At 43.4% G+C, this 12,500-nt stretch overlaps 1 protein-coding gene across 7 annotated transcripts in view; it reads right to left on the bottom strand.

The window, feature by feature from the left end:
• LYST (lysosomal trafficking regulator) overlaps positions 1–12,500 on the bottom strand; it is a 346,449-nt gene that overhangs the window by 34,436 nt on the left and 299,513 nt on the right. For all 7 annotated transcript variants that reach the window (XM_085887393.1, XM_085887392.1, XM_085887391.1 and 4 more), the window contains 5 exons: positions 6,876–7,028; positions 5,061–5,305; positions 4,869–4,935; positions 561–717; positions 275–415 (listed from right to left, as the gene is read on the bottom strand). In XM_085887393.1, the coding sequence (XP_085743519.1) occupies positions 275–415; positions 561–717; positions 4,869–4,935; positions 5,061–5,305; positions 6,876–7,028 (763 nt within the window). The remainder of the gene's footprint in view (positions 1–274; positions 416–560; positions 718–4,868; positions 4,936–5,060; positions 5,306–6,875; positions 7,029–12,500) is intronic.

Genomic DNA, 12,500 nt, shown 5'->3' on the forward strand with positions numbered 1-12,500 from the left:
CGCTGCAGAGAGTGGGGCGCTGCAGAGAGTGGGGCGCTGCAGAGAGTGGGGCGCTGCAGAGAGTGGGGCGCTGCAGAGAGTGGGGCGCTGCAGAGAGTGGGGCGCTGCAGAGAGTGGGGCGCTGCAGAGAGTGGGGAGCTGCAGAGAGGGGGGAACTGAAGAGAGGGGAGAACTGGAGAGAGGGGGGAACTGGAGAAAACGGAGAACTGGAGAGAGGGAGAGCTGGAGAGAGAGGACGGAGATGGAGAGAGGGCAGAGCAGGAGAAAGACTTACCCTCACGATTCAGCAGAAACTCCGGCATGTAGAAAAACTCTGGAATGAGCTCTTTTACATCGGTCGATGACTCGTACGAGGACAGTCGCCATGTGGTGTACATGGAGTGGAATGTACGATCAGGAATGTCAAAACTTTGATCTGCCGGACCAAGAACAATCCAGCATCATGATGTCATAAAACTTTCTCCCACTCCACTTTGAAAGAACACTACTCTTTGTCTCTTATTCACTTAATAAAGGAATAATGATCAGTGTTAACTCTGTCACGCCATGCGGTTACCCACCTTGGTAGGCAAGAAACATCTTGGTGAATGGTGGGAGTCGTACGAGAAAGTGTAGAGTGGTGCCACTGTTGGAATAGTGCGATCCATAGTGATAGGGTTGTACTGGTGGCATGGGGTCATCTTCCCGGCCACCCTTTTGGAACTCTTCCTCCAACCACTGACACAGACACAAAGGAGAAAATAATGAAATAACTAACTCTACACAATGTGCACAAAAACAATAATGAACAATGATTTTCAAGAAATGAAAAAAATGTTTTAAAATTGATTTTTTGTGTGAAATAATCCCCAGTAGTCCAGCAGATATGTGAAAAAAATATGCCTTTTGTGATACAAGCATGAAATTTGGCACACTGCGAGGGCGGTATCTTACAAATATTTTTGGATATAGGGACATTCCAGATTCTTCCCAGAGCCAAAATGGCGGCCATTTTACAAAATAGCCGATTTTGTGTTGTACAAGGAGGATACATGTGGATACAACTATATTTAAGAAGCATACCAGTGGTTTTATTTAACTAAATATAGATTCTAGCAAATAAGAAATAGCAAATAAAGGTGATAAAGCGTGAATAAACCATTTATTTGGTCATTTTTTGGTGCATTTTTGCACTTTTGGACAGTTTTCCACAACAATCTCTTCAAAAAACTGTTATCAAGCACCATGGAATGACTGTTGTTCATTTAACACTCTTGAACTCAGAGGAAGTGCTTCTGTTTGATCCAAACATCAACTTACAGAGTCAAAATTATACAGTGGAACCTCTAGATGCAGGTAACAGAGTCTACTATGATGCATGGATACATGTGTACATGTTACGTAATTATCATCTGTGATCTCTCTTGTCCCAGGTCTACTCTCTTGTACACTCCCCACCACAGTGACATAGAGCTGTGCACTGGAGTGCAGCCTTGACACACTTGCACTGTCCTCTGCATCCCTTTTTGCAGCCACACTTTAGTAGTTGCCGACATTCCTCAGTTGCCTCTGGGAGGGTTGTCCAGTACATGTCCCAGCCATTATCGGTGTGAACCCACCCCCAGTCACTGGGCGATGGGAGCTCTGGTGTGGACACCATCATCTGGCCCCAACAGTAGCCGGCTTGGTAGGTAGCTCTCTTGATGTGCTGTTTCAGAGCTTCACGAGTTGATGGGAGAGTATCTATTGATCTGCCATTCTGGGTGAACAGATGCTTGCGACACTCATTGACATGTTCCTGGCTACTGGTGCCATCATAGAGCACAACAACAAAACGCTCAAGTGCATCCATGTGGTCATCTACGGCTGAAGGAGTTGTTGTGGCAGCCAAGGCACAGAATGCTGCAGTGACATCAGTGACCTCATCACAGGCTTTCCAGGTTTCCCATGCTTTTTTCTTCCCCCTGCCTCCGAAGCTTGAAACGGTGTCGCATCCAGTGAGGGCATGGAAGAATGGCAAACCTCGACACTTGCTTGGTCCCAGTGCCACAGACATCTCGTGAGCTGCCAAGAACCTGAAGTTCTTTCCTGTGCCAAAAGAAACCCAGAGCTCATCAATGTCCAGACGTCCAGCTGCTGTCACCGCAAGGACCACGACATCAGTGTCAACTGTACGAATCGACACTTAGCTGTATCCCTGCCTCACAGCGTCTGCAGCATGGAGTAGCATTCTTGTGTCAGCCTCTTCATGGCTACAAGGGGCAAGACCAGCAACATCTCGGGCCTGCGTACAAACCACATCTTTGTGGTGGGTGCTGATGACTTGTTTGTCTGTGTCTGTTGTTGCTACTCTGGTGGCTAGGAAGTCAAACAACTCCATCTTGTTCTCATCTGTGTGAAGAAAGGTCTGCCAGTTTCCAGGAATGGAACTAGATGGCTCGACTCGTCTCCTGATGCCTTTGCCTCGCTTCTTCCTCGTGTCTGCCTTCAAACTGTCTGTGAGGTATTCATCCCAGACAATATCCATCCTGCTCGTATGCTGCAGCTGAGATGTGATGTATGGCAAGAATACTTCTGATGCATACTCGTTGAAGGTCTTTGCTGTGCCAGGTGGCAGCATACTGATGATCGCTGCACCATCAAGGATGATGACTTCAACTGCTGGACTAGCAGCAGCAGCAGCATTCTCCTGTGGAGGGACCAGATCTTCGAAGCAGCCAACCAGATCAGACTTTGTTCCAAGTCTCATCTTGCCCATGTGTGACAGTGCAGGGGGACATGCTTGGTTCTCATGTGCGAAGAACTCATCAAGATCTCCATCACGTATCTGGCATGCAATGAACAACCTGGAGAACAGGGAGCAGTCGTTCTTCAGAGATGAAACCTGCAGCTGTGCTCTTGACTTCTCTCTGACTGGAGGTCAGCTGAAGAGAGGGAGGTTGTTTCTCTTGATTGGGTCGGTGATGGGCTTTGTCTGGTTGATAAGTCTCTCATGGACATAGGAGTCATGCGGTTCTTGTCCCAGCTTCTCGATCTGGCGTACAGTATTGATAACTGCTGGGTCTGCCAGGTCTCTGCTGTCTAGCACCAGGAGCACCTTGCTGTCATCACAAAATGGGTTGCCCATCTCCCCCATGACTTGAGTGAGTGAACGCACATCTCTAGCAAAGGCTACCTGTGTGTGCTTGGTCTGCTCGTGGTGTTTGTGAACAGCCTTCTTGGTCTCTGATGTGGCCTGGAACTCAGTGATCACTGGCCATCTCTGGACCAGACACCATCCAGCGGTGTAATTCAGCGGGATTCTCTGTCAGGCCTACAGCTCCTCCGTCACCCTTAACTAATGCGTTATTTTGCTCGTGGGATTGGTCAATAGCCATCGCAGAAAACGCATGAGTGGTCTTCTTTACTGTGAAGTTGCCGGCAAGAAACTGCGTGTATACACTTGCATGTTTGGTCGCCAGTGTCACCATGTCGCGCAGGTGAACTGGTATCCAGTCTGTCTGGGCACACATAGGTTCCAGTCTGTCTGGTTAATTGATGTAACAGATGTACTTGGCCCTCGCTGCTGGGGGTCTCATAGTTTGAAATGCTTGGCCATTGTCTTGAACCTGCACCAATCAGTCACTGTAAAATTGGGAAGAACCACCACCAAGCAGGGGATTAGTCTTTGGGTACACTACAGTGGAGTTATCACCTGAAAACAGAATAGCAGAGTTAAAATGTTTTCAACTACGAACCCCAGCCCAGAGGAGATGCATATATACACAATGGCGATCTTGGGTGATTGTTACTCGATGTCCCCAATAGGCCACCATACATTATTTCTTTGTGCTGGACAGGACCATGTTAAACCCAAATCAATATGAACACACCATTGTAGTTTGAACATATCTATTATGCAATCATGAAAATTGAGTACATACAATACAGTGAGTACATCAATATCGACTTCGCAAATTTATGCATTTAATCGCGACATTGCCAGCTACCAGTATGTAATTAATAATGGAAATATTCATGGAGTCTAAGTTCCTTTCACCAATTTTGATTTTTGATCTATTTATATTTCCAGAAACAATATTCAGGTAACATTCACATGCATGATCATAATTGCAGAGCTATTGTTCCAGCCATGCATTATTGCGATGGTAAACTGTTATCTGTGTCCCTCATAGACCACCGTAGATGCATTTTTTTAGTCAAATATGAAGTATATAATGAAGCATGTGCATACTAGTTGATAATAATCATATTATACTCACTACATTGTGTTTTGCACCAAGCACATATGACTTTGCTGACCTTGCAGGCAGAATTTGTTATTCGTGGCAGCCATTTTGTAAAATGGCCACCATTTTGACCCTCGGGGTAATCTGGAATGTCCCTATATCCAAAATGTATCCTAAGGGTATGCTATAACTTCTTCTTCTTCTTCTTCTTCTTTCGGCTGCTCCCGTTAGGGGTCGCCACAGCGGATCATCCGTATGATCCGCATCGTGATTTGGCACATGTTTTACGCCGGATGCCCTTCCTGACGCAACCCTGGTCGCCTCTTATGACACAGGGTATGCTATAACTGTGTACCAAATTTCATGCTTGTATCATCAAAGGCACAAAACTACCAGAATATTTCACATATCTGCCGGACTACAGATTGTTGTTCTCATGGCACCAGCAAAGAGGATATAAATAAATAATCCTCAACTCAACAACTTTGCAGCAGAAATCTGCTGATTGGTAGAAATCTAGCACATCTGTACAGTAGTCTGGTTACATTTACAAGTACGTTGGAGTAGTAAAAATTAAATTACTGTACATAGTGAGCTAATAATTTCAATAAAAAGTGATAATCAAGAGCTAATAATCTTGTGTTTGCTATGATAACTTACCTTGTAGTTGTGCACATATCGGTCCTCCTTTTCCTTTGACTGAACAGCAATGGGTTTTGCAAGGTTTCTGGTTAAGAAAACAAACAAAAAAACATCACATCAACAAAACCCCCAAAAATACAAAAACACTAGGAGGTCGAACTGCACATGCAGACTCGGCAAGACAGGTGTAAGGTTGAAAAGAGCAAACACCTGTAAACCTGGAGATCAGTCAGATTGAGCATCTCACTCGTGTAATCGCTGAGCACGAAAGGCATCACAGGGTATTGCATGAGGTCATTAAAGGAACGCCCAGCATGCTTGTTCAGATGCGTCAGGTACTCAAAGTTGGTGATTTGGCCAGAAGACCATAACTGTGTCAGTGCGTGCAGGTTTCTGTACTCAAGCAGGTTGGGAAGCTCCGTGGAGAGAACCGATTGATGGACTTGATCACGTACCTGGAAGTGAGGTCACAATCAGGTCCCATGAAATAAACTAGCATCTTTATATTTGGCTCAGGTCAGCTATTTTTAATAGTCTACGAGGGCACCTAGGCCCAGCAAAAGTAGCAGTATTACTCACACTTTAAACTTCATTATCTAAAAATTATCACAGGTACAAAACTACATCTGCAACTTACTTAATTACATACATCTCTGACCAATCGTGGGGTTTCCAATTGCGGTTTTGAATACCCAATGTTAAGATTGCATATAACATTTTTGCCAAACACCGTATACAGTTTCGAGTCAAAACGATTTTCCACAACCACACATCAGTCCGCCACTTCAAATCTCCCACCGCCGTGTTCAAGCACCCACCACGAGTGACCCATGCTTGCTGGCATCGTTCTACCTCGTATTGTCCCTTGTATGGAGTCGACCATATCAAGAAAATCGAGCAGTCCTCAATCCTTAGTTTTATCAAAAGAGCCACCACTACCACAAACAAAATTGCTCCAGACAACACCACCACAACTACCTGTACACCTCCACACGCTTTCACCATCATCACCATCTTTCATCCGTTCTCAATCGCCAGTTCTCCTTAATCATCATCAGAGATTTCTGTTGAGGATCCTTTCCCTGTGCCTGCCCCTCATCCCTCTAACCACCACCCAACATCACCATCACCATCAATGTCACCATCGTCTAGACTACACTATCAATAATCAAGATAATTAAATCAAATGGAAGACCAAGAAGGAACACAAAGGAGTAAAGAGCAAAGATGGAGTCATCAGGAGGAACCTGGATAGGATTCTGGTTTCAGCCGCTACTCCACAACCCTCAAACCCATCCAGGCGCAGCCAAGTGAGCCTCACAGAAAAATTCCTGCAAGAATTCACTTCTCCTTAGAGAGATAGATAATGAGAGAGAGAAAGAAAGAGTAAAAGAGATGAATGAGAAGAAAAAGCAAGAAAATTATTTTTGTTCATACAGACTTCATTCTGGAAATTATACATATAAATTCTCATGTTTATTGAAGGCATAGAACAACCCCCTATGCACAGCCACAGAACCTAAGCCCCTTTTTCCATAAGTCTTTAGCCTTTCCAACCATGGGGTTTTTCAGGAAGCTAACCCACGTGGTTGGCAAGGGATACCATCTGCAAATTCAAAACACATGTACAACTCTCCACTAATCATTCTCCACAAATCATCATCTACAAATTAATACAAGCACTAAATTACATCGACCAATTCAAAACTACATCAACTTTATCAAAAAATTATCACAATTTAAATAATTATCTACAACTCGTTGACAAATTCACAGCTGACCCTGAGCTTCCTTACCTACAAATAAATTATTTACTTCATTACCTACAAACTTAAAATCAAACTCAGAATCTATCTACTAACTATCTACAAAGCATTGAGTACAGTTGTGCTTCGAGCTTCACCGTCAGTGAGGATTTCCACGCTTGTCGTAAACAGTCGTTCTTCTAACAATTGAAGCAGTTAGCCTGAGAAGAATCACCTTGTAATAAACAGAAATAAACCAAATGAAAATGAAAATGCTGACCTTGGTTGACTCAAAGGTAAGCAGCAGTGTATGACCATTTATAAGGAAAATCTCGAGTGCATTGTCCCTCAACTGGAACCAGCGCAAATGGACTTCTTTGATATCCTCATAGGCCCATGAGAAGGACAATGGTTCAGCATCACCGGTGCAGCCCTGGTGACAGGTGGGTATGTTGTACATCTATTAATACACTCCTACTCCCAGAAACAATTGCTTACAAGCAATAATGATGGAGAAAAGTTAATGAAATAGCCAAAAGATTAAATGATTATTCCAAGAGAATGTGATGTTGAAAATGATAACAATGATGACTTGGTTGAAATGATGGTGACAGAGCGATTTGAATATGGAGATTAAAAACGCTTTTCTCTCGATTAGTGTAACATGAGGAAACACGTGAGAAGAGAACCCCAACTTGGAAAGGATTTCCTCTTCAATCAGATCATTTTGCTCGAGAAGGCAAAATTGGATCGCTCAACTTGGTTTATAAAGTGCAGAGCATGAAGAAAACCTCTGTCGATTATTATTATAGAAAGAATACTCAAAATTAACAAAATTCAACAAAACCTTCTGTTTTAGATAGTTATGTTTTGGGAATCACTTCAATGGTTTGTTCAAGTCCGTGTCACCGTTTCTACATGTGTACACTGCTTTAGGTAGTGTATTATGCTGTACTGGCATCTAATAAATAAATAAAAATTATGAACCGTTAATGTTTTCTGCTTTAAAATAAATAAATAAATAATAATAATAATAATAATAATAATAATAATAATAATAATAATAATAAAATAGAAGTTCATACTTTCAGTTTTGTAATTGACACATATCGAGTTATTGCTCCCAAGTTCAGAAAGGTTTAATGATAGCGATTTTAAATGTGCTGAAGAAATGTTGGGGCGTGCAAGGACATTGTTGGATGTGTGAAGGAGGAGAGGGAGCGGATGGAGAACGAGGATGCTAAACAGTGGCAAAGTGGGAGTGACCAGCTGCAAACAGCGAGCACATCTTGTAGCTTTACTCATGAGTGGCAGAATGACTTGTGATCCTCATGTGTCGATTTGAGAGTCATAGCCCAAAAAAGGCTACAGGTATGCGGAGACTCAAAAAAAACTGGCTGCAAAGATTGATGGCCTGCTGCTGCGGCCCAGACTGCTCGTAATTGCCGTCAATTTTATGCATCGTCTTTCTCATCGAGTCAAACAGGAACATGCATGTCGTGTGGGGGCATCAACGCTGTTCTGTTTGGCTACATGCACTGCGGTAGCTGCCATGCTTGCTTCGCAAGCCTATTGCCTCGCTGATTGCACCAAGTTGTTGCCTTCCTAGGGTGGCAGGTTCATCACCTCACCTGGTGTAGTGCATTAGTCACCTTGCCTGGTACGCATTACCTTCACTCGATCCATCAACCACAGTTGAGGGACAGTGTCTTCCAATCCACCAATGCCAACGACAATAACTTGGGACCATCAATTATGCCGTCTAGTATCTTACAAAGGCAGGAAAGCAATTGGACCTTTTGAAGAGTTAGTAATGGATTCACTTGTTCATTAAACTTGCTGTTTGTATTCATTATCATCCAAGCACATCGACTTATTCACAATTCCTGGCTTGTGTTTTAGCCAAGATATCAAATCCACCACATGGTGGACATCCTTGGTCATTTGTGGTTAAACATGCACTTCCTTGGAATCAGATGGGTGGTCAAATATTGTGATATCTCATTGTTGTAAATTTACATAAGGAAGCCATTTTTGCAAGGGGACATGCAAGATAAAATATACAAGGGCTGCAGAACAAAATGAGAAAGTCTATAACAATGCTCGACAATCTAATTCCCATGTCAAGCTTTTAGCTATCATCCAAACTTGTAAAGTAACTCAAATTTGTATTCCCAGTTGCAAACAACTGTGATCAATAAGTGGGAGTTGGTGGCCAGAGCTGCCGACAGGGGTAAAAGACATGATAGGTGGTGAGATGGAAAAAAAATGATGACAATATGAGTGAGTAATGATGAAAGTATATACCATGGTACAACGAGATAATACACCACAAGGCAACATTACACCCGTATCATCGGCAAAATTACAGTAATCATCAATAAGGTTTCGAGCTTAAACATAGCAAAGGGTATGAGAATACAGCAAAGGCAATATTTCGTAAACTATTGTGAGAACATACCCTGACAATCCAACAATACACCAGACCCAAACCAATGTGGAGGTTTAATGGTGGATAATTAGAGAGAGGTCAGGTCAGGTATGGGAGCATGCGCTGAAGCAGCGCGTCGCTGCGTCCACTTTTCACCGGTACTGCAAGGGCTTCCGTCTGGCCATCTCCCAGGCAGATGCCTGGCCCATCCCCATCTCCTTGAGATGCCGATCAACATGCTGCAACCAGAGGCACGTGGTCGGCCCATTGGACACTTGTTGGACACAAAGTCTGACCAGCAATAGCCAAGGATTCTCCGAAGAGACCTGGCACCGAAGGAATTAAGTCTCCGTCTCAGATCCCTTTTCAGAGTCCAAGTCTCACATCCTTAGAGCAAGACTGGAAGCACCAAGGACCTGAAAACTCGGACTTTCGTCCTCCTGCACAGGTACCGGCAGTGCCACACCCCATGATCCAGTGAATCCATAACTCCCCAGGCCAGACCCAGACGTCTGTTGACCTACGGTCAACATAAATATCACGACCAAGGTAAGTGAATCTCTCTGTGACCTCAACATCCTCCCCACAAACAGGTACGGACAGGATAGCGGCATCCAAAATGTCATTGAAAGCCTGGATCTTAGTATTGACCCAGGAAACTTGTAATCCCAGTGGCTCAGACTCCTCATTCAGCACCTCGAGGGTCCCCAAAAAGATATCCAGAGTCTCCGCAAAGATGACTGCATCATCTGCAAAATCAAGGTCAGAGATCTTAACATTCCCAAAAGATGCACCGCAGCTTGATCTCTCCGACATCCTCCACATAACCCAGTCCATACAAGTGCTGAAAAGTGTGGGTGGCAGTACACACCCCTGATGAACTCCAGTAACAACTGAAAATAAGTTGGAGATGTTATCACCACATCTCACAGCACTTTCAGTACCAGAGTGTAGTTCAGACCTCAGATCGATCAGTTTTGATGGCACCCCACGAAGACTAAGAATCTTCCAGAGGGCATCCCGATTCACTGAATCAAACACTTTACTGAGATCAATATAGGCTGCAAGCAGCCCCTGCCGAAACTCTCATCTGCGTTCGGTGAGGACCCAAAGAGTAAGGATACGGTCAATGGTTGACCTCTTTGGTGTAAAGCCTGAATGCTCCGGGCACTGGTGCTCAAGCAGATGATTTGCGAACCCTATCAGGAATTATCCGAGCAAAGACCTTGCCCGGCACTGAGAGCAGTGTAACCCCTCGGTCGTTGTTGCAGTCTTGGAGATCACCCTTCCCTTTCCAGAGAGGGACAACAAGGCCCCTCTTCCACTCAGTTGGGATGATGCCTGTGCTCCAGGCAGAGCACAGAACTGCATGCAACAAGATGAGTCCAGCATTTCCACCAGCCTTGAGAAGTTCAGCCTCCAGAGAGAGAGGTGGGATTAAATGTACATGATAATGCTTCAACAGCAATTTCCACCCAGAATGCCATCTGTTTGTAGCAAAGAGCACGTCTTATCACCAATCACCACATTTTTCCCTGCATGCGCAAAGTGAAAAGCAGGGTTAAGGAATTGATTCAGTCTGTCTGTCTGTCTGTCTGTCTACAGACGGCAGTCTGTGATCGAGGAACTACTTAATTTCAATTGAATTGTATATTTTGAATGCTGTTGAACACGATTTAGAACATGAATCTGAACACCAACCCGCAGTTTAGCAGTACTTTAGCTTGAATTTGGCAAATTGTGCGGAATCTTGTCCCGAGCACGCATGCACAAAGAATCGTAAAATAATTGCGTTCGTCTGCCTACCTGCCTGGTAGTCAAATAAAACTGAAAATCTAAAGAGGAAACTTACTGTTTTTAATGACGTCATAAAGGACACAAACAACAGGCACAAAGAACTCGTATGACATGTTAAGTAACGTGGTGTGAAAGATGCTGCATCAATGGCAGTAAACTTCCAATTTTTTGTTCTCTATAACCTTTAAAACGTTAATTTTATTTCATTTGAATTGTATATTCGAATGCTGATTAACACAAATGGCTTTATTGCCACTTCCAAAATCATCCAGTTCAGCAGTGGACAAAATATTACATCATTTTTTGCCATCTCGACCAATCAAATTTGCCACTCGTGTTCTCAGTATTGGGGAATATCCAGATTCAGAAAAAAATGGCGACTTGTAGGACTAGAAATAGATTGGGCTTGGAAATGCAGAGCAATAGTATTAAGACCCTTCCCACGTCCTTTTTCTCAAGACAGGACGGGATAAGGAAATCGATGAACTCTCCAGTTGACAGAGCAACTGTTTTGTCCAAAAATAAAGCAGAAACAACATTTCTTTAAAAAAACAAAACATTTTTGTTCAGACATTCAGGACGCCAACAAAGTGGTCTACCAAGTTCCAACCTCAGTTAGACAAAGTTCAAACTTTAAATAACAACTCAAGCAGCATCGATGGATGATACAACTCATTTACGATAATCAATCGTATTCAGCGGCACTGTGGTCAGAACATTTTCTCAGAGTTTGGGAGGACGGCGATTTGAACTCCTGGCCAAGTCACACAAACAACAAAACATGGTACGTGGTGTTTCCTTGTTTGATGATGAGAACTTAAGGAATATAATCCAGATAAACCCATGGATTGACATCCCTTTGGGAAGCGTCGGGGTGGGAGAGGGGAGGGGGAGTTCTCCTAAGTTTATCCATCGACTGTGAAAAGAAAATAAACATCAAAAGATTGTTTCGCACCCAGAGTGCCTCAAGGAGTTACTTCACTTCCCCCAATGTCACCAGCTGTGTTTACCTTTGTCCTGTGTTGTCGTGTGTGTGTGTGTGTGTGTGTGTGTGTGTGTGTGTGTGTGTGTGTGTGTGTGTGTGTGTGTGTGTGTACATGTGTGTGTGGGTGAATATATGTGTGTATGGGGATGTGTGTGTGTGTGTATGTGTATGTGTATGTGTATGTGAATGTAGGTGTGTACACTACCGGTCTAAAGTTTTAGAACACCCCATTTTTCCAGTTTTTACTGAAATTTAAGCAGTTTAATGTTTCAATGTACTCTGCAATTAAAGCATAGAACAAATAAACAATTGCAGATAAAAAAGAAATAATGGAATCGTTTTGTTGAACAAAATTTAATCGACGTTTTTGACTCTTCAAAGTAGCCACCTTTTGCAAATACAACAGCTGAACATACTCGTCGCATTCTTTCAACAATGGAAATAAAAGTGTTTGGAAAGTTGTTCCCAACACTATTGCAGAAGTTCCCACAAATGTGTTGCACTTGGAGGTTGCTTTGCTTTCACCCTTCTGTCCAGTTCATCCCAAACCAGTTCGATGGGGTTTAAGTTTGGAGACTGTGCTGGCCATTCCATGATTTGAAGCCTACCGTCTTGTTCTTTTCTTATAAGATAGTTCTGACATAGCCTGGAGGTATGTTTTCGGTCGTTATCTTGCTGTAGGATGAACTCCT

Source organism: Eptatretus burgeri, chromosome 7, assembly GCF_056783735.1.
Source record: "Eptatretus burgeri isolate ZD-2024b chromosome 7, Ebu_testis_v1, whole genome shotgun sequence".
In the NCBI taxonomy this organism is placed as follows: Eukaryota; Metazoa; Chordata; class Myxini; order Myxiniformes; family Myxinidae; genus Eptatretus; species Eptatretus burgeri.